The sequence below is a fragment of the Antechinus flavipes genome, chromosome 2 (assembly GCF_016432865.1).
Source record: "Antechinus flavipes isolate AdamAnt ecotype Samford, QLD, Australia chromosome 2, AdamAnt_v2, whole genome shotgun sequence".
In the NCBI taxonomy this organism is placed as follows: Eukaryota; Metazoa; Chordata; class Mammalia; order Dasyuromorphia; family Dasyuridae; genus Antechinus; species Antechinus flavipes.
In genome coordinates, this window is record NC_067399.1 from 441,739,830 (window position 1) to 441,766,572 (window position 26,743).

At 40.0% G+C, this 26,743-nt stretch overlaps 1 protein-coding gene across 2 annotated transcripts in view; it reads left to right on the top strand.

Moving 5' to 3' along the window:
- MYBL2 (MYB proto-oncogene like 2) overlaps positions 1 to 20,983 on the top strand; it is a 42,114-nt gene extending 21,131 nt beyond the window's left edge. For both annotated transcript variants that reach the window (XM_051979269.1, XM_051979270.1), the window contains exons 9-15: positions 5,346 to 5,744; positions 7,956 to 8,095; positions 11,299 to 11,398; positions 12,483 to 12,596; positions 16,543 to 16,659; positions 18,991 to 19,137; positions 20,260 to 20,983. In XM_051979269.1, the coding sequence (XP_051835229.1) occupies positions 5,346 to 5,744; positions 7,956 to 8,095; positions 11,299 to 11,398; positions 12,483 to 12,596; positions 16,543 to 16,659; positions 18,991 to 19,137; positions 20,260 to 20,388 (1,146 nt within the window). In that variant the 3' untranslated portion in view covers positions 20,389 to 20,983. The remainder of the gene's footprint in view (positions 1 to 5,345; positions 5,745 to 7,955; positions 8,096 to 11,298; positions 11,399 to 12,482; positions 12,597 to 16,542; positions 16,660 to 18,990; positions 19,138 to 20,259) is intronic.
- Positions 20,984 to 26,743: the final 5,760 nt, after the last annotated feature.

The window sequence follows — 26,743 nt, forward strand, 5'->3', positions numbered from 1 at the left end:
CCCCATTTATCTCAGTTTCCTCATCTGTAAAATGAGCTGCAGAAGGAAATGACAAACCACTCTGGTATCTTTGTCAAGAAAACCTCAAATGAAATCGTGAAGAATCAGACTCACCTGAAAACTGCCATCTTTGCTGAGTAGACTCTCTTTGATTGCTGCCTCCCCCAAGAGGGGATGTTTTGTTTCTTCATATTGGACCTTTGCTGCCTTCCTTGGGGTATATCCTAATTGTGGAAAGGCTAGGTGAAAGGATGGGGTTACTTTTCCTGGATTGTTCCTAATTGTTATCTAAAACAGGTGATTTCCTTCACGTGTTCACCAACAATGCATCTGTCAGTGTTGCTAATTTATCAGACCTGCCTGAATTTGCATTTTTCTTGAAATTAGTGATTTGAATAGGTTTTCATGTGTTCATATATAGCTTGAGATTCTTTTGAAATTCAACATCTCCCTTGGGTAATAGCCATTGGCATTTATGCATTTGTGTCTAGTCCCTGTGCATTTTGGCTATCAGTCACAGTCAATGCAAATATATTTCTCATTTTTCTTTCTGTCTTCATTGATTTTATTCATTCAGGAGCTTTTTTATGTAGTCAAAATTTTTTATTTTATCTTTCATGAGCTCTACCATTTTTGTTCAATTAAGAATTTTCCTTATGGACATAGTTGTGAGAAGTACCTGAACTCTTTGCCTTTTGTATTCAGATTGCATATTTATTTTGTGCAATCAATGGGTTTCCTATTCATCCTTTGTTCTCTTGTTCCCTTGTTTTCCCCAAAATTCATCATAAAGAGTCTCTGCCTAAAGTGTTGGAGGCTCTCTTTGCTTTTTCTTGATATCTCAGAGATATATTCTTGGGCCATCTACCTGTTATTCCTTAGTCTTGTATGACTATCCTGTCTTCTGTTGCATAATTCCATCATGACACATTCTTTTTACACACACCATCTTTAGTTTTTCAGAGGACATAAAGCAACACCTGTGAAATCTTTGTATTTTAAAAATATACATATGTTCTGGAAAGTTTAGGGTCAGTATAAATGCTTTGCTGTTTCCTGTAAGCAGTTCAGTCCAGTCGCTTCCTTTTCAACTCTTGACTCAGTTCATTGTTCTTCTGTATTGTCTTCCAGAGATAAAAACTGTTGGACAAACTTTATAGCATATCCATTTAGATGCATATTGGAATCAGGACAATGAATATACTAATCTTATTCGACTTTCCTGTATTGATGGACCAACTAAACTCTTTTGAGTAATAACCAAGCACTTCCAGGAGGTTCTGCATTATTTTGAAGCTTGAAACAATCAACACAATGTTATACACAAGAGGATCTTGAGGACCTCATCCTCTGTAGAGATTCTGTGCTGAATCTTCTATCGAAATGGCAAATACTTTTGACAAGCATATGATTCCTTCTTTTGGCCCTTGCCTGATATCATTAATTACTGTTATTATTATTAAACATTCCAGTTATAAAAGATCTGGCAAAGTCCTACTAAGTTGAATATTCTAAAAAATTAACACTAAGCACAATGAAATTTGTATTTCATTTTTTAAATTTCATTTATTTTATTCTCTATGTATTTCACTCAATGGTGAGAAGATAAATACTTAAGCCATTGTTGAATACTGATTGAGAAAGCCTGATTGTTCCCTCACCTAGGAAGTCCTCAGTTTGTATAGAGACACTTGTCTTTTTTCTTTAAATTTATTCATTTATTCATTCTTTATAACACTGTTTAACCTTCTGGATTTTTTTCACTTAGAAAGCAGTTTTTAACTGTTTTTTTTTTTTTTTAATTTGTTCTGAGTTCTCTCCCTCCCTTCATTTCCTCTCTTTTCTCTGAGACAATAAATTATTTGATATAGATTATACTTATGCAATCATGCAAAACATATTTCCATTAGTCATGTTGTGGGAGAAAGTGCAGGCCAAAAAAACCCCCCAAGAATAGTAACATAAAAGAAGTCTCCATAAGTTTTTCCGCTGATGGTGGCTATCATTTTTCATCATGAGTCCTTTGAAAATATTTTGGATCATTGTATTGCTAAGAATAGCTAAGTATTTCCCAATTGCTCTTTATGTGGTTCTTATTGTGGACGTTCGTTTTTCTTTAAGATTTTATTTTAATTTTTTTCTTTCCCTCTCCCTCCTTCCCAAGACAGTATGTAATCTGATATAGATTATACATGTGTAGTCATGTTAAACATATTTCCATATTAGTCATGTTGTAAAAGAAGGATCAAAACAAAAGGGAAAAGCCATGAGAAAGGGGGGGGGGAAGTGCTTCAATCTGCATTCAGAGTCCACAGTTGTGTGTGACATTTTTCATCATGAGTCATTTTGGACTTAACTTGGCTCATTGTATTGCTATACCTTTCTTTCATACCTGATCATTGTACAGTGTTACTGTTGCTGTGTACAATGTTGTCTTGGTTTTGTTCATTTCACTCAGGATTGGGTCATTCCACCTGATTTCATTAGTATGGGGGGGCTAGCAGTGAGACATTTCCTCCACCAGTTTAGGCTGGCACCTTCCTACTACATTTATTGTCTTGGGGAGTTTCCTAGAGAACTAAGAATTTAAATGACTTTAAGCCAAGGCTATCTGACTCTGAGGACGGTTTTCTGTCTACTGCATATACTACACTATCTCTCACTTTGTGTTTATTTAATTCTCTTTATGTTTAATCTGCATATATTTATGTTTATGCTTTTTTGTCTCCCCTCTTAGAAGGTAAACTCCCTGAGAGTAGGAAGTCTTTCATTCTTTTTAGTCTTTTCTAGAGGATCCAGACCAGCCTAGGTACATAGATTGCTGTACTCTGGTTCTGGGGGAGGTGATGCCCCACTGGTGAATTGGATTTAGGGGAGGCAGGGCTGGATAAGCCTCACTTTGTCCTCTGAATCCAGTGGCCAAATGTACATCAGGGCATCCTAGAGATGACCCTGTGTATAGTAGGGGACCTTAGATTTTTTTAACCTAAGGTCTTTAAATAGGTCTCCGTTGGACTGAGGCAACCTAGTCAGTGATTAAAATTAGAAGAAATTAAGGAAATGAGATTGAGAATCACCTCTTTTACCTCAAAAAAAAAAAATCAATCTGTAAGGGCAAGAACCTCACAGTTTTGGAAACAAACAATTGCTATTTGTATTTATATTGAGCCAATTTAGGCCCAAACAATGACCCAGTGAAGTTTGGCCTGGGACCTTTTGTTGATCAATCAGTGATAGTTTAGGCAAGGTCTTTTTTTTTTTTTTTTTTAATTTTATTTTATTTAATAATAACTTTGTATTGACAGAATCCATGCCAGGGTAATTTTTTACAACATTATCCCTTGCACTCGCTTATGTTTCGTTTTTTCCCCTCCCTCCCTCCACCCTTCCCCCCCCAAGATGGCAAGCAGTCCTATATATGTTAAATATGTTGCAGTATATCCTAGATATAATACATATTTGCAGAACCAAACAGTTCTCCTGTTGCACAGGGAGAATTGGATTCAGAAGGTAAAAATAACTCGGGAAGAAAATCAAAAATGCAAATAGTTCACATTCGTTTCCCAGTGTTCCTTCTCTGGGTGTAGCTGTCTCTGTCCATCATTTATCCATTGAAACTCAGTTAGATCTCTTTGTCATAGAAATCCACTTCCATCAGAATACATCCTCATACAATATCATTGTCAAAGTGTATAATGATCTCCTGGTTCTGCTCATCTCACTTAGCATCAGTCCATGTAGGTCTCTCCAAGCCTCCCTGTATTCATCCTGCTGGTCATTCCTTACAGAGCAATAATATTCCATAACATTCACATACCACAATTTATCCAGCCATTCTCCAATTGATGGGCATCCATTCATTTTCCAGTTTCTAGCCACTACAAACAGGGCTGCTATAAACATTTTGGCACATACAGGTCCCTTTCCCTTCTTTAGCACCTCTTTGGGATATAAGCCCAATAGAAACACTGCTGGATCAAAGGGTATGCACAGTTTGATAACTTTTTGGGCATAATTCCAGATTGCTCTCCAGAATGGCTGGATTCGTTCACAACTCCACCAACAATGCATCAGTGTCCCCGTTTTCCCGCATCCCCTCCAACATTCATCATTATTTTTTCCTGTCATCTTAGCCAATCTGACAGGTATGTAGTGATAATCTCAGAGTTGTCTTAATTTGCATTTCTCTGATCAATAGTGATTTGGAACACTCTTTCATGTGAGTGGTAATAGTTTCAATTTCATCATCTGAAAATTGTCTGTTCATATCCTTTGACCATTTATCAGTTGGAGAATGGCTTGATTTTTTATAAATTTGAGTCAGTTCTCTATATACTTTGGAAATGAGGCCTTTATCAGAACCTTTAATTGTAAAGATGTTTTCCCAGTTTGTTGCTTCCCTACTAATCTTGTTTGCATTCGTTCTGTTTGTACAAAGGCTTTTTAATTTGATATAATCAAAATTTTCAATTTTGTGATCAGTAATGGTCTCTAATTCATCTTTGGTCACAAATTTCTTTCTCCTCCACAAGTCTGAGAGATAAACTATCCTATGTTCCTCTAATTTATTTATAATCTCATTCTTTATGCCTAGGTCATGGACCCATTTTGATCTTATCTTGGTATATGGTGTTAAGTGTGGGTCCTTTAGGCAAGGTCTTTAAGAAAGAAATCTATCCCCTCAATCTTGTGAGGTTTCTGCAATCTGAAGGGTTTGATACACCCCCTATGTGGACAGAGAGAAGGAAAGGGAAGTAAGACAAGAGCATGCTGCGCTCCCCAACGGGCCTGTTCCAATTGAGTCCCAACGCCTACTGTTTGCCCTTCATCTTGAACAAGACCATGACTTCAGGGAGATGATACCTTGACATAATCGTGTGCTGAATTTAAGGGAGAGAGGGCTGTGCAGAGTCCCCTGCCTCATTTTGTCCTCTGGAGGATGGAGGATGTAGGACAGGATGACTGAGGATGGCCCTGGGTGCAGTGGGGGACTGCAGCCTTTTTAAGCTAAGACCTTCAGCGTTGCAACGGCATGATAGAGCTCCTTGTATCCTAAGACCTTCAGGTTCTTTGTAGGTGTGCTGTTATCCTACCATACCTTTCTAGTCTTATTTTTGTAGAGTGTGTTATTTGAACCTTTATATTTATCCTGACTAAGGTGCATCTTTTTCACTGTTTTGTTGGACGAGTCTATCCAGCCTCCCTCTTTTTGGATCCTCGGTTATCAAAACTGATAAGGAAGACTTGAGTAGAGCTTGGCTCTTGGGCCAGCCCTATTTGTAGCACTAGGGAATTTAATATGAGTCTCAAGCTCATGGTTTATTGGTATCACTTGTTCTGCCCAGGACCCTGATGGATGGTGTGACCTGAGTAACTTTGACCTGCCTGAGGATTTGTCCAATGGTGGTGGTAACAGCAGCAGCAGTAGCAGCAACAGCCCAGTTAAGCAGACATTCAGCAAGCCTACAGTCTCTGCCCAAAGCATGACAGAGTACCGTCTGGATGGTCACGTCATCTCCGACCTGAGCAAAGGCAGCCGAGGCGAGCTAATCCCCATCTCCCCCAACACCGAAGTCAGCTTTAGTACTCCACCCTCCATCCTCAAGCGGCAGAAAAAGAGGAGGGTCACCCTTTCTCCTGTCTCAGAGAACAGCCCCAATGCCAGCTATTCGTTTGTGGATTCCTGTAATAGCCTGACCCCCAAAAGTACACCAGTGAAAACGCTTCCCTTCTCCCCTTCCCAGGTGAGTTGCCTATTAGCCCCCAACGTTCCTAGGGTGACCCAGGCTCTCTGGATGTTATAGTGGATGTGCTGGGGAAAAGATTGACCAAGAAACCAGATGCATTTTGTAATATCCTTGAACCAGTTTTTAAACAGCCTGGTTTATCCTTTGTACCTCTCCATCCTTTAAACTGATTTGAAATGGGTCGTCTTTGGGGGTAGATGTGAGTAGTCCCAGCAGTGTCCTGTCATTATTCTTTTCTGTGACCTATGTTCTATTAAGACATCACAGAAAGATTCATGGCTCATATATGTTCCACCAGAGGTGAACCAATTTTTTTTATTATTATTATTATTAAAGCTTTTTGTTTTTCAAAACATGCATGGATAATTCTTTGACATTAACCCTTGCAAAACCTTGTGTTCCAATTTTTCCACTGTTCTCCCAGCTCCTCCCCTAGATGGCAAGTAGTCCTGTATATGTTACTTTTTTTATTTTTTGAAAGGACCTTACATTTGCTCTAGCCCAGGACTTCTTAACCTTTTTTGTGTCACTGATCTGAGAGGCTAATAAAATCTTTGAATCCCTTTTCAAAAAATGTTTTTAGATATATAAAATAAAATACATGGGATTACAGGAGAAACCAATTGTATTGAAGTGCAGTTATCAAAATGACCAGATTTCTAGTTATTCCAATAATTTCTATTATTCCAGTTATCAATGATAGGAAGTTCATGGATTCCATGTTTAAAACAGTGGTCTATTGTAATACACTTCTTACCCGATGAGGAAACTGTAACATCAGAATAGTAGTGACTTTTCCAAATTCCCCATCCAGTATGTTTCCTGTGCCGCTATGGGGAGTGCTGAGGGAGAGGTTATAGGCTCATAGATTTAGAGCTGAAGATTAGAGATTATTTGGTCCAAATCCTTCATTTCATTGATCAAGAAGATTAAGGAACTTGTCTAATGCCATACAGGCAGTAATGGGAAAGCTGGGATTTGAACCCAGTTCCTGAATCCAAATCCTGTGTTCTGTCTGTTGTACCAGCCTGCCCCTCTGGTTCTAACCTTGTCTCCTGAGGGAGCCTGGAACCGTGATGGGGCAATTTCCATGTTGGTCAGGCCCTTGGAAGCGGGGCGCGCGAGCTGGCACACGCTGGGAGATGGGGAAGGAATGTTAGGAAGCCAGAGCTGCTGTTGGTGGGGACTGGGCCACATCGAGGCGGCAGTTACCACCCCCAGTCCTTCATTCCCAGGGAGCTGCTCCTGGTGCGAGGGTGGCATTTTGGGGCCGTGGTCAGAATTCCTAGTCGTGTTTCTGCGGTGCCCACGGTGTGTCCTTGAGGGAGCGTCTGACCTTGGGTCACAGGACACAGGTTTTGGCATTGGGATCAGGACAATCCGAGGCAGTTATTGCTGTGTGATCCTGGCCCATCACTTATCTCCTGCCTGCCTTAGTGTCCTCTTCTATAAAATGGGGTCATAGTGTTACTGCCTCCCGGGGTGATTGTGCGGCAATTGGCCAGCTATGGAGGTGGTAGTTATGATGGTCTTAGTGCCCGGCTTCTTCTGGGTTTGCTGACCTCTTCCCTACCTGTGAAATGTAAACACAGATTTTTTGGGATGATCGGCCTCTTACTCGTCCATACAGGGGTGTAGGGAAATTTGAGATGGTGATGGCTTTGATTTAAAAAAAAAAAAAAAAAAAGCTAGTATCATTTTCTGTGATGCTGACATTCGTATAAAAGCAACAATTGAAGAGAGATTCAGCGTGCCTGAAAACAACCTGAGTTAAGGAACTGTCAGCTTACTATAATCTGGGGCCAAGGTTTATTGGATGGCTGCTCCTCTTTCCCCTCTGAACTGTCGCATGCTCAAAGAGTAGGAGGAGCAGTCACAGAAGCTCCCACTTCTCTTAGAAGTTTAGAACCATTTTTCTCTGACAAGGGCCCTATCTGATAGAGGTCAGATAAGTAGTCTCCTCATGTTACCGCTCAGGAAACTGAGGCAAAAATGTGAAGTATCAGGCCCAGAGTAGTGAGTACCAGAAGCTGTCTATAAAATACCAAGCTTCTCACTTCCTAAGTTGATATTTCCACTGCCTCGGCACCATTTTTTTCTTTTAAATAAAAAATCTATTGGGAGAAGAAAGGGAATTTTGTTGCTACTCCTATGATTAGAGAAATCCCCTTACTCTATGCTGCTTCTCATTTTTTCCTTCTTCTGCAGTTTTTAAACTTCTGGACCAAACAGGACACTTTGGAGCTAGAGAGCCCTTCACTGACATCCACACCTGTGTGCAGCCAGAAGGTCATTGTCACCACCCCATTGCACCGTGACAAGACTCCCCTGCACCAGAAAAGCAACGCGTAAGTCTGCCTTTTGTACCTCAGTATTCACCCTATGAGCTGATGTGGCCTCCATCGCCTCATCACAACCACTTTTTATCTTCACATGATCTAATTTGTCCCATTATACCTCCCTTCTCCTTTTTCCACCCCTGAGTGTCTTTTTCTTTGTCATCTCAATAGAGTCCATTCTCTCAGTCCATTTGATGCCCGCCTTTGCCCCAGTGACAGATACAGTTCTCAAGAGTTATAGATGTTGTTTTCCCACTTAGGGAAGTAAACAATTTAACCTTTAAATAATATGTGTTTTCCCCCGTTTCTATGCTTCTCTTGAGTCCTATTTGTAGATTAAATTTCCTATTTAGTTCTGGGGTTTTTTTTTTTTTCCAGTAGAAATGATTGAAAGTGTCTTTGAAGTTCTATTGCCTACCCTCAAAGATGATGCTGAATCTTGCTGGGTAGTTAATTCCTGATTGTAATTCTAGCTTTTTTGCCATCTGGAATGTGATATTCCAGGCTCTCCGATCCTTTATTGTAGAAGCTACCAGGTCCTGGGTAATGCTGACTGTTACTCTTTGATATTTGAGTTGTTTTTGTCTGGAAGCTTGTAGTAGTTTTTTCCTCAAGATTATAGTTTTGGAGTTTTGCAATGTTCCTTGGGATTTTATGAGATCTCTTTCTGAAGGTGATCAATGGATTCTTTCAATCAGTATTTTTCTCTCTATTTCTAGAATATTGGGGCAATTTTCTTTAATGATCTCTTGTAGAATGCTATCCAGGCAGAGCCTCTAATTCTAAGTGGTATAAGTTATATATCACTGGACCCGAATTGAGTTCAAATCTTACCACTGACACTTAACTGTGTAGCCAGGAACAAGTCACCTATCATTTCTCTGCTTTAGTTTTCTCATCTGTAAAATGGGAGTGACAATAAAAATACCTGTTTTCAAGGGCAAATTTGAAGATAGAGATAATATCTGTAAAAGCAGAGGTTTTTAACCTTTTTAAAGTCCTGGACCCCTTTGATAGTCTGAAGCCTTTGCATCCTTTCTCAGAATAATGGTTTTAAATATTTAAATAAATTGTAAGATTATAAAGAATACAAATTATATTGAAATGTAGTTGATACTTTTATATCCCCAGTGCTTAGCATAATGTTTGGCATATAATGGGTACTTAATAAATGTTTTTACCCCAGTTTAAGATTCCTTGGCTTAAAGTATTTTATGCCAGGGACAAATACTCATAGATTTGCTGTGTTGGGGATCTTTAGAATTTATATTCTATGTGCTGAATCTATCCTCTTCCCCAGAAGATAGAAGAGTTTTAAATTGCTGAACTTAGAATTGGGGATACCTGGATTTGAATCGTGCCTTTTATATTCATTTGTTTCATGATCCTAGGCAAGTCACCTAACCTCTCTTTGAGTTTTCTTCTCTTTTTTAAATAATAGCTTTTTATTTTCAAAATTATATACTTAGATAGTTTTCAACATTCACCCCTGCATAACTTTGTATTCCAAATTTTTCTCCCTCCCCTAGACAGCAAGTAATCCATTGTATATTAAACGTGCAATTCTTCTATGCATATTTCCATATTTATCATACTGTACAAGAAAAATCAGTTCAAAAAAAGAAAGAAATGAGAAAGGAAAAAAAAGGTGAAAATACTATGTTGTGATCCACACTCAGTTCCCACAGTCCTCTCTATGGGGGCAGATGGCTTTCTCCATCCCAAGATCATTGGAATTGTTCTGAATCATCTCATTGTTGGAAAGAGTCACATTTATCAGAATTGATTGTTGTATAATATTGATGTTGCCATGTACAATGATCTCCTGGCCCTGCTCATTTCACTTTGCATCAGTTCAAATAAGTCTCTCCAGGCCTCTCTAAAATCATCCTCCTGATCATTTCTTATAGAACAATAATATTACAAGATTCATCTACCATAACTTATTCAACCATTCTTTAACAGACCAGCAACCACTCAGTTTCCAGTTCCTTGCCACTATAAAGAGAGCTGGCACAAACATCTTTGCACATGTGGGTCCTTTTCCCTTTCTTATGATCTCTTTGAGATACAGACCCTGTAGAGACACTGCTGGATCAATGAATACAGCCAGTTTGATAGCCCTTGCGGCACAGTTCCAAATTGCTCTCCAGAATGGTTGGATCCATTCACAGTTCCAACAGCAGTGTATTAATGTCCCAGTTTTCTCACACCTTCCCCAGCATTTATCATTCTCTTTTCCTGTTGTTTTAGCCAGTCTGGAAAGTGTTGTCTTAATTTGCATTTCTCTAATTGATAGAGATTTAGAGCACTTTTTTCATATGACAAGACGTGGCTTTAGTTTCTTCATCTGAAAACTGCTCTGCTCTAATCCTTTGACCATTTATCATTTGAAGATTGTCTTATATTATAAATTTGAGTCAGTTTGAGGCCTTTATCAGAAACATTAGCTGTAAATTCCCCTCTCCCCCCCAAATTTCTGCTTCCCTTCTAATTTTGTCTGCATTGGTTTTGTTTGAACAAAACCTCTTTAAATTTAATATAATCAAAATGATCCGTTTTGCATTTCATAATGTTCTCTAGTTCTTCTTTGGACATAAGTTCCTTCCTTCTCCACAGATCTGAGAGGTAGACTCTCCTTTGTTCTCCTAAATGAGAACACCCTTTATGTCTAAGTCATGAGCCCGTTCGGACCTTATCTTGGCTGTTAGGTGTTGGTCAGTGCCTAGTTTCTGCCACACTATTTTCCATGTTCCCAGCACTTTTCGTCAGATAGTGAATTCTTACTCCAGAAGCTAAGCTGGGGGTCTTTGGTTTGTCAAGCACTACATTACTATAGTGGTTGACCACTGTCCTGTGAACCTAACCTATCTCTCTGATCCAGTACTCTATTTCTCAGCCAACATCTAATGGTTTCAGTGATCGCTGCTCTGTAATAGTTTTAGCTCTGGTACAACTGCTACAGTTTTCTTATCTGTAAAATTGGGGTAATAATGCCAATAGAGCTGTTGTGTGACTCAAATGAGATAATGATTAGAAAGCACTTGGCACATATGAAAGGGCTACAGAAATGCTGGCTACTATCACTGTTATGAGTAAAAGGTAGAGAATGTGCTTAGGAGTCAGTTGGGAGTTTCAAGCAGCCACAGGCATTGGAGGAAGGGAGAACATCTGTATTTGCTGGTTCTTATGTGCTCTTCATTTACTGGCAGTTTTGTTACCCCGGATCAGAAGTACTCAATGGACAACACTCCCCACACACCCACTCCATTCAAGAATGCCCTGGAGAAGTATGGACCACTAAAACCTCTGGTATGTGCCTTGTGTTACTAGGATTTCCACCCTACCCCTCGGGTTTAGGATGCTTTCAGTGGCCTCTGCTTCCAAAGACTATTTTTACTTTGAGTGCTAAAGGGAAAATTAGTAGTAAATAATAGGAACTTGAAACTAATAGGCTCAGATTTTTCGTAGACTTTCTTTGCATTGATATATGCTGGTATTTAACTCTGGAAACTCAACCAGGCTTGAGCACATTATCCTTGAAGTAGGTAGTTCCTTCTTTAGCATGACATCCTGGCTTTCAGAATCTAAACTCAAGCTCATCATTTCTAGAATATCACTTGGAGTTTTTTTTCCCTTTCAGTTGAAATTAAGAGAAAGATGAGTTTTTGCCAGTGCTTGTTTTTATTCTAGATTGTACCTCAGTGTAGAAGTTATGAACCTAAAGATAAGTACAAATTCACTGTTCCCCCAGCTGTGTTATCACAACAGGGTTTCTTATATTTTCAATGCTTTTAGAAAAATCCTATTGGTAACATCTAGCAAGAATATCTAAAGAGGAACTAAAATCACAGCAATTTAATTTAAGCATAAATTCTCCCTCAAGCACTTGATATAAATTGCTTTTTTTTTTTTTTTTAAATGAACTTCTTGTGAGCTTATGGAACTTTAGAGCTGGAAGGGACCTTTAGAGATTATTGAGTCACAGAACTGTAGGATGAGAGAACTTCAGAGGTATTGGAAGTTATCTCTTCTAATTTCCTGATTTTACACTCTGAGAAACTGAGGCCCAGAGAAGGACAATGGGTCAGTGATAACTGGAATCTGTGTGTTCTGATTCTTGATTCAGAGCTCTTTCCAGTTTACTATATTGTTTTTGTATTGGGAGTAGGAGAAAAGAAGGCCAGGAAAAAAGTTTAGGGAGATGGTTTAGTCAGAGAAAGTAGCAGAAGAACCAGGCTGTGTAGCATTATAAAAGCAGAGTAGCTCTCTGCCAGGGATTATCTTCTTATCTTGAGGGTATTCTGCCTACTGGTCATTTCCAAATGGATTACTCTGGGGGTGTGTATCATGTAACTCTTCTTCATAATGCTTCTATAACCGTGATACTCCACAGCCCCAGACCCCACACCTGGAAGAAGACTTGAAGGAGGTACTTCGGACTGAGGCCGGTATTGAGCTGATCATAGAAGATGACGTGAAACTTGAAAAACAAAAGAGAAAACAAGGAGTGAGTTGATCTTGTCTTGCTGTAATTGGGATTGAGGTGTTTTTGTTTGTTTTGTTTTGTTTTAATAGTATTCTATTTTTCAGATATAAGTAAAGATAAATTTTAGCACTCATTTTAGGTACTATTTATTTTTAATAATAGCTTTTCATTTTTTAAAATACTTGCAAAAATAGTTTTCAGCATTCATCTCTATAAAACCCTTGTGTTCCATATTTCTCTCCTTCTCTCTCCTAGATACCAAGCAATCCAACACAGCTTAAACATGTGTAATTCTTCTAAGCATACCTTGACATTTTTAGCACTCATTAAAAAAATTTTTTTTGAGTTGAATTTTCTTTTTCCTTTATTTTTCCTGTCTCTGATGTGGCAAAGAGTTTGATATAAGTTATATGAGAGCATTCATGTAAAATATATTTCCATCTTAGCCATGTTGTAAAAGAAAAAATAGACCAATTATCTTAGATCATTGTATTGCTGAGAATAGCCAAGTCATTCATGGTCATTGTATAATGTTGCTGTGTGTACAATGTTCTACTAGTTCTGTTCACTTCACTTTACATCAGTTCAAGATAGTCACTTGACTATCCTGAGTATATGTGTGAGAATGGCCAATCCAGATGCTTGGATTGGATGTAGTAGGATGGGGAGTAGCAACCCTGGTTCCTTGTGCCCTTCCTTAGATCAAGGGCTTTGGAACAACTGCAGATTTGGCACCTCCAAATTAGAGGGATCCTGAATTTAAAGCAGTTGGGATAGGAGAGAAAATTGTCTACTGCTATTCATTTCTTTCTTCTTTATCAAAAACTGGTTGTTATTTTCGTGCTTCCAAATGCCTTTCCATATTGTAGGCAATTAATAAATGCTTGTTGACTGACAGTCACATTGGAGTATTCCCAAAATTAGGTTTTGGGTTTCCTTTAACCCAAAGAGTTCTTTCTTTTAAAAAAAAATCTAGAATTTTAATTTCATTCCAAATTGTTTTCCTGACCCCTGTTAGTTCCCCCATCTATTGAGAAGGTTTAAAAAAAAAAAAAAAACCTAATTCCTGATATTAAGCTATTGTCAAGACAAAAAAAGAAAGAAGAGAAGAGAAAATAGGGTTCAGGCTTTACTCTGGGTCTGTCATTTCTCTGTTTAGAGGTAGATAGTTTCCCATTTCCCCTGGAATTGGTAGTTGATCAGATTTCCTAAGTCTTTCACAGTTGATTGTCTTAACGGTATCATTAATTGTTCAATTCCTACAGTTATTTCTCAGGAAATTAGACAGTGCTGACCTCAGTCCAGAGTTATGGGACTTGAAAAATTATGTAATTCAGTTTCTTCATTTTACACACAAGGAAACCAAACTGAGGAAAGGGGAAAGGGACTTGATCATGGTGATACTGTTTGTCAGGTATCAGAATCTAAATGAGAACTTTGATCTTCTCATTTCCAGTATATTGCTCTTTATTAGTAATTTATTATTTAATAACAATAAGGATTTATTATAAGACCTTTTCCAGGTCTTATTTTCATTCCGTTTCTTTGGTTTCTCTATTTTCATTTTCCGGTGTGTACTACTTGAGACGGGTGGGCAAATTGGGACATCCAACAACTGATTTATAAGATATTGTATCTAAATGCACAGAGAAAGAAACCATTCCAAGAAACTTTGAGGAAAAAGAATTTCAATACATTTTGTTATAGCATCCTCATTTTCCACTCATCCTTCCCCCTTAAATTGAATCCTTCCCTGTGAAAAACAAAAACAAACAAACAAACAAAAAAATAGAACAACAATAGCCAATAAAAGATCATTGTTTGACAACCTGTATGGTACCTGTCTTCTGCTTTGAAGAGGAACCATTTTAAATTATTTATTCTTTAGGACCTTCATTGGTTTTTCAGTTATTCAGATTTTGACTTGGCTTTTTGCCTTTCAAAACAAATTTTATTTTTATTCAAGTCTTTTGTTTTAAGATACCCTCATTTCTGAATAGATTTCCCTCCTTCCTCACCTACCCAGCAAGCCATTCCCTTTTAACAAAGATTTAAAAGAAAAAGGAAAAATGCAATTCAGCAAAAGCAATCATCATGTCAGTCCTTTTTGAGAATATTTGTAGTGTTTTACTCTCAGGCTTCCCTTGCCTGTAAAGAAAAGGGAGAAAGAGGATGGTCTAATTTCTTAATTTTTCTGTAGGCCTTGATCATTATAATTATGCAGCATTCAGTTTATTTTAAAAATTCTCTCCATTTACATGGCAGTAGTCATCCACATTGTTGTACTTAAAGTGTGTGTTCGTTTGTTTCTGCTTGTTTCAGGATTTGTCAGTTTCTACAACTCTTCCCATGCCAAGATGCTTCTCTCGCCTCCATTTACTAATGGGAAAAGTTGGGAAGCTGTCCCTTCATTTAACTGGAGGACTCTCGAGGGAGCAGCTTGCCTGTGTATCAGGAAAGAAATAGAAGTTTAGAAATGGGAGTTCTGTTCTAAGGATTTTTAAAGTCCTTTTTGGCTATTCTAGGAGATTTTGTGAAGTGTTAGGGTCAGTACTTCAAGTAATAATTAGAGTCAAGTTACCTGTGTTATCTGTGGCTGATCAGACCAATAGGAGCTTGGAATGCTTTGCTGGAGGTCAGACACAAATAGTCCCTGTGAACATTTGGCCTGCCCTGTACTAAGTGGATAGAGTATTGGCCTGGAGTCAGAAAGTTGTTAAGTCATGTCCAACTCTTTTTTGACCTACTTTGGAGTTTAGTTGCCAGAGTCACTAGAGTGTTTGAAGACTTTATCGAGAGTTAGTCTAGTCTCAGACATTAGTCTGGGCAATTCACTTATCCCCATTTTCCTTGTTTCCTTATCTGTAAAGTGACCTGAGAAGGAGATGGCAAACCATTCCAGTGTCTTTGCAAAGAAGGAAGAACTGAATCAACTGAGCAACAATAATAGTTACAGATTGATTGAATTTGGACTTGACTATCTGGGCCCCAGTTTCTTTATCTGTGAAATGAAGAGGTTGGACTTTAGTGCCTCTTGAGAGCCCTTTCTGTTTTATGATCCTGTAACCTTCTGAAGCATAGCAGTATGTATGAGCAGTAGAAATACATACATTTAGTACACGTAGGGAGTTTTCTTCTATCCCCCCCATGCCGCCAGAATATATATTCAGCTGTGTATAATCAGAATGTTCAACTATCTCTATCCAGTGTTGGCTCACAACACACACATTTACACATGTACACATCCTAAATGTGTAAATGCCCTTCTCTGTGCCAAACTAAGTCCCTTCAAACAGTTCCTTTAAAGTGTGATCTCTGACCCCCTATGCAAACTCTGTTGTAACTCAGCTGTCCTTCCTCTGCTTTTTCTTGTAGATGAAAAAAAAAAAAAAAACCTCTGTATTTATCTGTGATGTGTTTGTGTGAGTATTTTTATTGTATGTGAGATTTTTCTGCTCCTACCAGTCTCCCATGGCCACCAGTTGTGATAACAGAGTTCCAGAACCCTGAGGCAGCAGTCAGGCTGCTTAGCTTGGCCCAGCCTCTATATATGCTCTGCCTGGGGCTCTGACTTTGGAGAAAGCTCATCAGGACTTTGGGCAGGAAGCTACTTTCTTCTTTGTCCATTATTGTCTTGTCCATGGTCAGACCTTTGTTTGAAGCCTTGTGGACTTTCCTCCAACTGCTCACCCTTGGGGGAAAATGATTTTTTTTTTTCTCTTCAATTATTAGATCCTTCCTTTTTTTTGCTCTTAGAACATTCTGTCTTAGTTCATACATATTTGTACACATGCTGTGTTCTCCCTTCATGTACATTACTAGCTTCTTGAGGGCAGGAAATGACATTTTTTTTGTCTCTGTCCTCAGTGCCTTAAAAAGAACTAGCATTTAACAAACATTTCCCAAATTGAATCATAGGTACTCTAGAGTCTTTCCTTGACTGCCTTTTTCTTTGCATATCTTCTAGCTACATCGGAGTCCAATTAAGAAAGTCCGAAAATCTCTTGCCCTTGACATAGTGGATGAAGATTTGAAGCTTGTGGTATCCTCTCTGCCAAAGACTGTGTGTTTTAAAAGAAACCAGGTAAAGGAACATATTGGACACATATTGGGAGCTCTTCCCTTCCCCCTAGGATTTCAGGGGAAGGCGGTGGACTCGTAGCACTACAACAAAAATTAATAGTAAGCATCCTTGTAGCCCTGACCCAGAGTTGCAAAGAGTTTAGAGTAAATAGTATAGATTGTTCAGTCTTTTGTAAAAGATGCTTCAAGGCCTTTTATCTGTGGGTAAGCTTAGTAATGGATGACATTTATAACTTGAAGATTGGACAGGACCTTAGAAATGAGTTACTCCAACCCCTTCATTTTCCAAGTGTAGAAGCAGTCCTGTTCCCTCTCCCTTCTCCCCCAAGAAAAAGACTTCTCAGAGTGACACAGGAGTAAAAGATCCTCGACTATAGAATATAGTCTCTTAACTCACAGTTTTCTTTATCACTATTTGTTGCTAAAAAAGGTAGGGCTCACTGGATCAGAAAGTTGCATGTCATAGGGAAATGAGCATCCCGTGTATATTGGTGGTAATTGGTCCATAGCTTTGACCAATTAGGCTGTGAAGTTTGGCCAAAGGAGGGAACTGCTTGGGCTCCTAGCAGAAGGTGTGGGGGAGGGTGATACAACTAGTATTTTTATTGATGTTGGCCCTGTTTGTGAGTACAATTGCAGGTGTCCCAGGAGCTTGAAGCAGAAATGAAAATGTTTTTTGATCCTTTTAAAGAAATCTTGCTATGTCTAGTGGAGCAAAGATTGAAACAAGCTCCTGTTTACTGACTAAACCTGCTTGGCAGTGAAGCCTCTCGAGCAACAGGGACTTCCCGGCAGTAACACCATTCTCCCTTTCTGAGTTATTCCTGTACCTGTAGCACTTCATGTTGTGGATCAGTAGGTACCTAGCCTTGGTTGTTCATTATGGATTATCCTGAATCTAGAGTTGAGTCTTCATCCAGGCCAACCTTTTTGTTCTACAGATGGGGAAACTGAGGTCTAGTGAAGTTGACTTAAGTAGTAAGTGGCTATTACTGGATTTGAACCCAGCATCCAGTGCTTTTTCCCACTGTACCAAGCTGGCATATTTCATGGAATAAAGATTTCTACTGGTGTGTGTGTTCTCCTCTAATGCTGCAGGCTGACTTGAGTTGTGTTTGAAAAAATTAAAGATATGGGAGAAGAGGGTTGTGGTAGCACAGTATAGTGGGAACCACTCTAAATGAGTCAGGAAACCAAGGTTCTAATCTTGGCCCAGTCACTGATTTTTCCTGCCGTTCTAATCTTCACTTTCTTTCTGTGGAAAAATAATAGTTTTAATTTATGTAGTGTCATAAGGTTTGCAAAGTGCTTTGGATAATTGTCTTATTTAATCTTCACAGTAATCAAAATGAGGTGGGTACTGTTGTTATCCTCATTTACAAATGAGGAAACAGAGGCTAATAGAAGTAAAATAAGTTATCCATCTAGTTATATAGCCAGTAAGTCATGCAGCTAGCTGCTGTGTGCCTCTGGGTGAGTGACTTCATCCTTTTTGCTTTGGTTTCCTCATCTGTAAAAGGAGCTGGAGAAGGAAATGGTGAACCATTCCAGTTTCTTTGCAAAGAAAGCCACAGATGGGATCATGAGGAGTCAGTGTGGTCAACGAGCTTATAAAGACAATATAGAAATCCACACAAATGTATATATAGGGCAAATAGGAAATAATTAACAGAAAGAAAGTGATGGATTTGAGAGGAAGTTCCCAGCATGGGGAGGACAGCCTGAGAAAATGTCCGGAATTGATAAAGAGTAACTTGTTTGTAGAAAACCACTTGGGTAATTTTCTGGGGGGCGCATTAGAGCAGGGAGAACAATTAGGAGGCAGTAATGCAAGTAAGAGGAGATGAAGGCTAAGGTCCTGTCTAGCTCTAAATTTATGAGTCCCCTTTCCAATCCCCACTGAGCTAGACGTTCTAGAAAATGGGAATATTTTGGCCCTTTCGTTAAATTTCCTGTTGCTCGTGGTAGATGCTAGAGATCTCTTGCTCTTCCACTGAGCCTGGGGTTGAAAGTTTGAATAGAACACAGGAAATTGCAAGAGGAATATTTGGGCATTGAACCATGTCTCTTCAGATTCGGCTTGTACAATTGAGAGCTGAGAAGGAACGGAAGGCCCTTTCCAGGGCAGCATGATGTCATCTTGAGATAGTTAGAAGCATTGGACTAAGTTGCTCCCTGGTGTCTGCCTCTGCACCTGAAGTCTTGGCCTGTTCTTTCCTCTAAGAGCGTCCGGGTAGCAGCAAGCAGGCAGGCTGGAACGGGGCAGCTGCAGATTGTCTGTGTTGTCCTGGGCTGTAAATAGAATGAAATCTCTGCTCAATTTTCTTTTTAGCCAACAAGCTTCTTGTCTAGCTCCCTCAATCTGACGTCCTCAAGCAGCAAAGATGACAGTAGTTTGCTCAACCAAGGGTTTCTACAGGCAAAGCCGGAGAAGGCCTCGTTCCCAAAGACCCTGAGCCATTTCCAAGGCCCTGCTCCGGTGAGTCATGCAGTGGCTTTTACTGCAGCGTAATGAATGGTTGGAGAGAAGAGCCAGCCCTGAGTCCTCAGGGAACTGGTGGTTTGTTAGGGAGATAGTGCTTGGAGGGCTCAGGCAGCATGAAATGATGATCAGCCTTCAGACTCCCTGCTCCAAGGTCTCCAGTTCTGGTGGGTGCTCCTGCCTTGGGGTTCTCGAAGGGATTGGAAGATGGACCACAAGAGGAGCACGCTAGAACTGCCTCATTCTTTCCTACGCAGGGATTTGTTCACCTGTTAGGGAAGCACAGAGGGAGAGAGCCTTGAACCTTAAAAGCCTGTTGATTTCACTTATGTTGCTTGTCAGTAGTTGGACAAAAGCCACCCTTTTTGGAGTCATCATTATGGCTGCTTTGGTCAGTGTCAGGAGCTAATTAGCCCTTCTGCACAGCAAGGTCTGTGCTGGTCAGTATCACGCCTTCCCACTTCATTGCTTCCTTTCAGGGGGCGGGAAGGGGAGAGCTGTGTGACCACTGGTAGAAGTTGTAGCATTGATCACTAGAAACATGACAAAACAAAACATTCATGTGACGAAGCTGAAGCTCAGAGAAGCTGAGAATCTTACCTGTGGCCACAGACATAGAAATTGGCAAGGCTAGAGTTTGCACTTGCAATGTGCAAATCCAAGGTTCCTGTTGTATCCCAGTGGAGTAATTTGGAGAAATATTTCTTTTCTCCCAAGTGCTAGGGCTTGATTTTTCTAGGACTAATTTATTCAAGCATCTAAGATTGGTACTTATTGTTTGCATTTGTGTCCTTTGCAGCACACCTAAGACTCTCATTTTCTCTAGTGACCCTCTTGAATTGGGGACTTCAACTAGAGGTTTTACCATCATTCAGTCACTAAACATTTTTTTAAAAATGCTAATAGTCTGTCAGGCATTGTGCTAGATTTGGGGATGCAAATGGGGGGACACCAACAATCCCTCCCCTCAAGAACTTTACATTTTAATTGGGAGAGAGTAAGGAGACAACATAAATCAGAATGTAGAAGATAAATGCAGAATAGAAGGGAGGACCATCAATGCCTTCTAGAAGAGGTTAATTTGATTCTTGGAAATTAAATTGTTTTTTTCCTTTCCAGATGTCCAGCGCTTGGAAAATTGTGGCTTGTGGTGGAACCAGAGACCAGCTTTTTATGCAGGAAAAGGCCCGGCAGATCTTGGGTACCCTAAAACAGAGCCACACTTCTCGGACACTAATTTTGTCATGAAAAATATGGAATTTTGACGTAGTAGGTTTTTTTTTCCCTTTTTTGATTGGCAGGCATGAATTTGAAATTTTATTTTTTCAAAATAAGTTATTCAAAAAAGTTTCAAGGAACTTAATTGAATTTTGTGGTGCAAGAGAGAAGTCTGCCTCTACACTCCTTCCATGGATTCATGTGGTACCTGCAAAGAAAGAAGAAAAGTGATTTTGGATCTAACCTGGAAGAAAATGAACAATGGACTCTTTCCTGGGTTCTGCAGCATTTCTGCCCTGGGCCTGGGTTTTCCCTTTCCCTTCTATGGCAGTTACCGGGTACTTTCAAGAGTTCTTGAGATTGTATTCTCTTACCTTGTTAATATTAGGAAAGCTTGGGTTTTCCCTAGTTGTATGTTTTCAGCATGATCTTACCCCCTTGTTGAGGACCTTGAAAAGGGAGTCTTTGGGGAATTCCTGTTAAACTTGGGCACACCTGTTCAGCTGAAACAAGGTGGTGTCCAATGGGTGGCAATCAGTTCCTTCTATCCCCTTTTCCCTTTTGTTTCATTTAATATTAATTATTAATTTTTTTATAAAAAAAATAAAAGCTCCCTGAAGCTTCAGTCTTTTTTGGCTTCTCTCTTCTCAGTCTCCCCATCTTCCTTAGTCTTGTCTCTCTTTTCTCCCCTCTGTCTCTTCTCTTTCTTTTCTCTTCCTTGTCTCCTTTTCTTTTTCTCTCTCTCCCCTTTCTCTTCTCATCTCTGTCTCTCTTCCCATCTCTTCATCTCTCCCTTCACTCTTTGTCTATGATAGGCTTGATGGCCATGATGATGTAACCTCGACTACTTTGCACACTTTGGTTTAGTCTCTCATTCCTCTTCATGACAAGTGGAGACATTTTCTAATTGGCTTCTTCCCTCCCCTTCTGTGCATCTTGTGCCTGAATCCAAAGGAATCTAACTCCAGTTGTGATCCTCCCCTTGGTGGTGTCCTGTTGCTTCAAGTCTATGCCCCTGAGCTTGGCATTTGTATACTAACTTCACCTCCTCCTGGCATTCTTCTATTTCTTCAAAAAAAAAATTATTTTTTATCAATAGAGTTTGTTTTTGCATCACCTACATTTCCCTCTGATTCCTTCCCACAGAGCCATCCTATAGAACAAAGATTATTTTTCAAAAGAAAAAAAAATCAACAAATGAGTCAATACATTGAAAAAAGATCTGAAAATGTATGCAGTGCTCCATAGACCTCTAACCTCTGGAAAGGAATGGGGGGAGACATCTTCTTGTATCTTTTCTGGGGGGCACTGGGTTTGTTCTTTGTAATTTCACACCATTCACTTCTGGTTTCTAGTTATTCTTTTCATTTTCAAAGTTATTATGTCTCGTTTTCTCAGTTCTACTTTTATTTTTTATCAGTTCATCTAAGTCCATCCCACATGCTTTTATTTCATTTGGTTTATTCAGACTTTTTGTCTGTTAACCCACAAAGTGCTGTTAGGAGATAGGTAGATTCAAAAAGTAACTTTTCTTCATAGGATATTAAGTATATAGACCAATGAAAGATGAAATGCATACAAATAACTAGGAAATGGAATATAATATAGTAGGAAGAGTATGGACTTTGTATGGAATTCATATCCTAGCCCTGCTGCTTATTGACCACGGGCAGGTCATATCAATTCACTGGATCTCAGTTTCCTCATCTGTAAAATGAGGGAGTTGGACTATTTGATGTCTCAGATCTCTTCCAACTCTTCACTCTGTGGTCCCACAGGCGGTCATCAGGATTGGAACTGTGTGCTGTGAAATTGCTGCTGACTGAGACCATTACACCTTGTCATCCCATGAAACAGACTTTTTAGGACTGGCTCCCTTTTTGAGCAGGCTGTAGTGATATTTGGCTCACTCCTCTCCACATGGAGAGGCAACTTGGTGGGGAGAGGCTAATCCTGGGTTTAAAATCAGTAGCCCCAGGTTTGGGCCTTTCCCAATTGATTTGCTTCCATTGTTTAGTGTGCCCCTTTTCCTTTCCCAAATTACCTGGTATTTATTTTATATATATTTTGCTTCTTTGTGCACATGTCATTTTCTACTAGTAGACTGTAAGCGCCATGAGAGCGCCTTTCATGTTAATCCCAATTGGGTATCTGGTGCTTAGTGAGTGGTTAATAAGTTCTGGCTCTTAACATTTACTGGTCTTGGGTATGCTGTATCCATTTTGGACTTCATCAATGAATTGGGAGAATACTGGCGTTACCTACTTCTCAGGGTTAAGGAATCTCTTTATAAAGTCTGAAGAGCTTTAGAAATTTGTCCCTCACTTGTCAATAGTAATAGTTAGAATTTATTAGCGCTTTAAGGTTTTGCAAAGTGTTTTCTCTGTTATCTCATTTGGTCCTCACAACCACAACATGAGGTAGGTGCTGTTATCCCCCTTTTTTAGTTGAGGTTAAGTGGCTTGCCCAGGTCCCACAGCTAGTAAATAGGGATTTACTACATAGTGTTGTAGTACACTTACATAGGATTTGAGCTCAGTATCAACCCCAGTAAAACTCATTTTGTTACCTAGCTTTCACCCCCCCACACCCTCTCAAGTCCTTTTCCTTTATGTCCCAGCTAACTCGGGGGATGTTTTCCCTTGGAACTACCATGGCCTTTGATGTTCTTGTGTGCTGCCACATCATTGTAGTGCAGTGTATCAGCCCTGGATCTGGAGGTCAGGAGACATGGGGTCTGGATGCTGAAATAGCTGCTCACTGTGTTTTGGACTAGCCACGTCACCTCTCCGAGGATTGTTGACTCATCTCGTGTTGACTTGAGAATCACCACTTAAACAAGCTACCTCACGGGTATGAGAAGAACTCTTGGCAAGCCTCTGAAGGGCTGTGAGGAGTGTAGCACAGGTAGCAATATCAGCACTTGTTAGGTACATGCCCTTTTGGAGTTTGGGGAGAAATGAGACTGTTTCACGCGTCCCTCCATCCTTGGAGTGGTATCCCTCACAGTGAAGTGCCATCCTGGAGGAGGAGCGGCCCGTGCTTCTGGCTAGCCATCAGATTTCATGGAGGAGGAAGTCACAAAAGTGAGCCTACTCGATTTCCCTGGTAACCATCAAAACCTAGAGAATAGCTGGCTGCCAAATGCCTTTGGTTCACGCTGTCTAACAGATCCTGCTCCCTTCACTCTCCTTCCAGCTTTTTTTTTTTTTTTTAAAGCACACTCTTGGATCCACAAATTGGGAAATAGAATCTTTTGTTTTAGTGGTTTTCCATTTGTTCATTAAGACATAAATAGTTTATCTTGGATCTTTAATATTACCTCAAGGGCTTTTAATAAAGACAAGTTTCATCTGAGCCACCGTTGAGGTTTTATTAACCCATTACACCTTGTCATCCCATGAAACAGACCTTTTAGGACTGGCTCCTTTCTTGAGCAGGCTGGGCAGTATACACTGAGGCAGTTGTGTGGCTGTTTCCCCTCTTACTGTACCTCAAAGAATTTATTAGGAGTTCAGGAAGATTCAGGAGAGGATTCCAGTTTGGAATAAGAGCACAAGAGGCGACCTTTAGGGTCAGAGCTAAGGCTTTGTGGGTACAATGGGCGTGATAACACTGTGGTTTCTTCTCTACCTTCCCAGGACTATTGTGAGGATAAGATGCGAACCTGTTTGGAAAGTAAAAGCACCTTGTTAACATTGGATGCTGTCTTTTGTGGTTATTTTGTTCCCTTGTGGTTGGGTAGAAATGGAAAAAATGGAGAGGGTCCTTCATTCTCTCAGTGCAAGTGGGACTTTGGGTACCACATCTTGCAGAATAGGAGAATGCCCTTAGCAAGGGCATTGGGTAGAGGCCCTTTTAAGGGCCCTGGGACTGTATTGGGAACCAGAACTGGACTTAAATTCTGCTTCTTGTTTTGGTGTCTTTCACATTGGACATGTTATTTCTCCACTCTGGACTTCAGTTTTCCCATCTGAAAAATGAGATTGGACTTAAATGATGTTTAACCTGGATTCCATGGCTGTGTTTTTAATTGTTTTTAATAATTGTCTCAGTATAATTGGTTTTCCTTGTAATCGTATGTATTTTGATTTATGCCTTTAAAGGCATTCTTAGAAGAGGCTCATGGGCAACCCCAGCCTGCCAGAGGGGCCGTGGTACAAGAAAAGTTAAGAACTCATGGAGCCATGGTCTTGAAGGTCCCTTCTCTCTGACAGCGTAATTCTGCCCCCTTTGGTATTGGCCACACTGCCCCTCAAGGCCAGTCTCTCTTTACTAGACATTAATGACTCAGAGCTGAGACCTAGTTATTCTCCCCATTGAGCCCACATTAACCTGCTGCTGCTTTTTACTTCCCCACAAAGGTCTAATAATAAATTCAGCAAAAAATAATTACTTCACTAGCTAGTTGAGTCATTAGCATATGAATGCCAGCTTAACATATGAAAGGCCTTTGAATGCTGAGCAAGACAAAGACTATAACAGAGTAACCATGGGCAGGTTACATGGGAGGAAGGCTGTGTCAGGGGAGCCCCTGTGGATGTGGGGAGGATTGATGAAGGGGAGGGGAGAGAAAAAACTCACTCCCTGGAGAGCTGGCCCCCGTTAGGAAGAGGTGACACATTTCTAGTTCGTGTCTACAAATAATAATTACTCAAATTTACATACCATTTTGGGGGGCAGTTAAATGGCACAGTGGATAAAATCTTCAGGATGACTGAGTTGATAATCTAGCTTTAAATACTAGCTGGGACTGTATAAACCACTTTACCCTGTTTGCCTCAGTTTCCCCATCTGTAAAATGACTTGGAGAAGGAAATGACCAATTGCTCCAATATCTTTGCCAAGAAAACCCCAAATGGGATCATAAAGAATTGAACGGAACTGAACAATGCTTGTTAAGCTTGACAAAGTGCTTTGTGTTATGTAATCCCCATAATGATCCTTTGAGGAATATTTCCATTTTACCCATGAGGAAATAGACCCAGAGCTTGTGACTTGGTTGTCTCAGTGTTTGAACTAGTCCTTCCAGAATACAACTACATAGCATTGTGAATAGAAACTGGATCAGAGTCAGGAAAGTGACCTTGGGTTCAAATGTAGCCTCAGACCTAAGAGCTCTGAAATCCTGAGCAAATCACTTCACATCACTTCCTTTGCTCATCTGTCAAATGGGAATAATGAGAGCCTTTGTTATTATTCCCATTCTACAGATGTGGAAACGTGCCTAGAGAAATGTTATTCATTAAGTGCTTCCTTTATGCCGGACGGGTGGGTCCTGGTGATACAAAGCTATAAGTGAATCAAGCCCTGCAAAAAAGTGTTCATGGGTCTAGCTGAGGAGACACAGCAAGGGTTATGAAATCCAAGCCTTCTGGCTCCAAGGGCAAAGGGGACAAGATAACAGCATCAGACAAGAGTCTGAAAGGGAGATGGCTTTGTCCTCCAACTTTGGGGAGTTGCTTAATTTTGCTGTTTAATATATGATAACCTTTCCTCTCTCATTTTGGTAAATAGTTGGTATTGTGGGGATTGCCTCAGGATATAAATTGAGTGAAATTGCCAACTATGGGAGTAGACAAGCTGACAGGCTAGACAGAAGCAGAAAAATGCTGTCCTTGTGACCAGAACAGAAAATATTGTTTATAGGAGATGGGGGCTCTGAGATCTTGTTCCCAGTCGGAAATTCTGGAATCCACAATGAACATGGAGGTCACTGGGACAGAATAGTGGCTGTGAAAGTGCTTGCTTTTAAGGAAAGATGGAATCCCAACCGTTAAGACTATTTACAAGTTGTTCATTGAACAATTAGGGCATTATTTTAGACTAATAAGGGACCTAACAGGAAGGGAGGCAGTGTGGTGGGAAAAAATGCTAGGAAGGCCTGGATTCAAGTCTTGCCTCAAACACATACTGGCCGTGTGATCCTGAGCAAAGTGCTTAAGCTCTCAGCACCCTGGGCACTCAGAATCTCCTGGATTCTGAGTTGCAGAAAAAGTGCCAACTTATGTCACTGGACGGTGGTTCTTCACTTGGCAAAGCAAGGCAAAATCGATAAACTCTTACTTTGTGCTAGGGATACAAATTAAAACAAGAACGTTTCTACCTTCAAGGAACTTACAGTATAATGGAAGAAGATAATATACAAAAAGAAACTGACAAATGGAGAAGGGGAGAAGGTCCCCGACTTTCAGTTAGTTGCCAGAATCCCATCCAAAACGGATTTATGGGAAAAGGGAACCAGCATGGCCAGTGGTGCTTCAGGGGGAAGTGCCCTGGGTTCCAGAAGTTGTGTACCAATGGCAAAGTACAGGAACTAGGACTTCCTTATATTTATAAAATCACAGGTTTATTCTCTTTCCCTAGTCTGTCTCCAATAACTGCC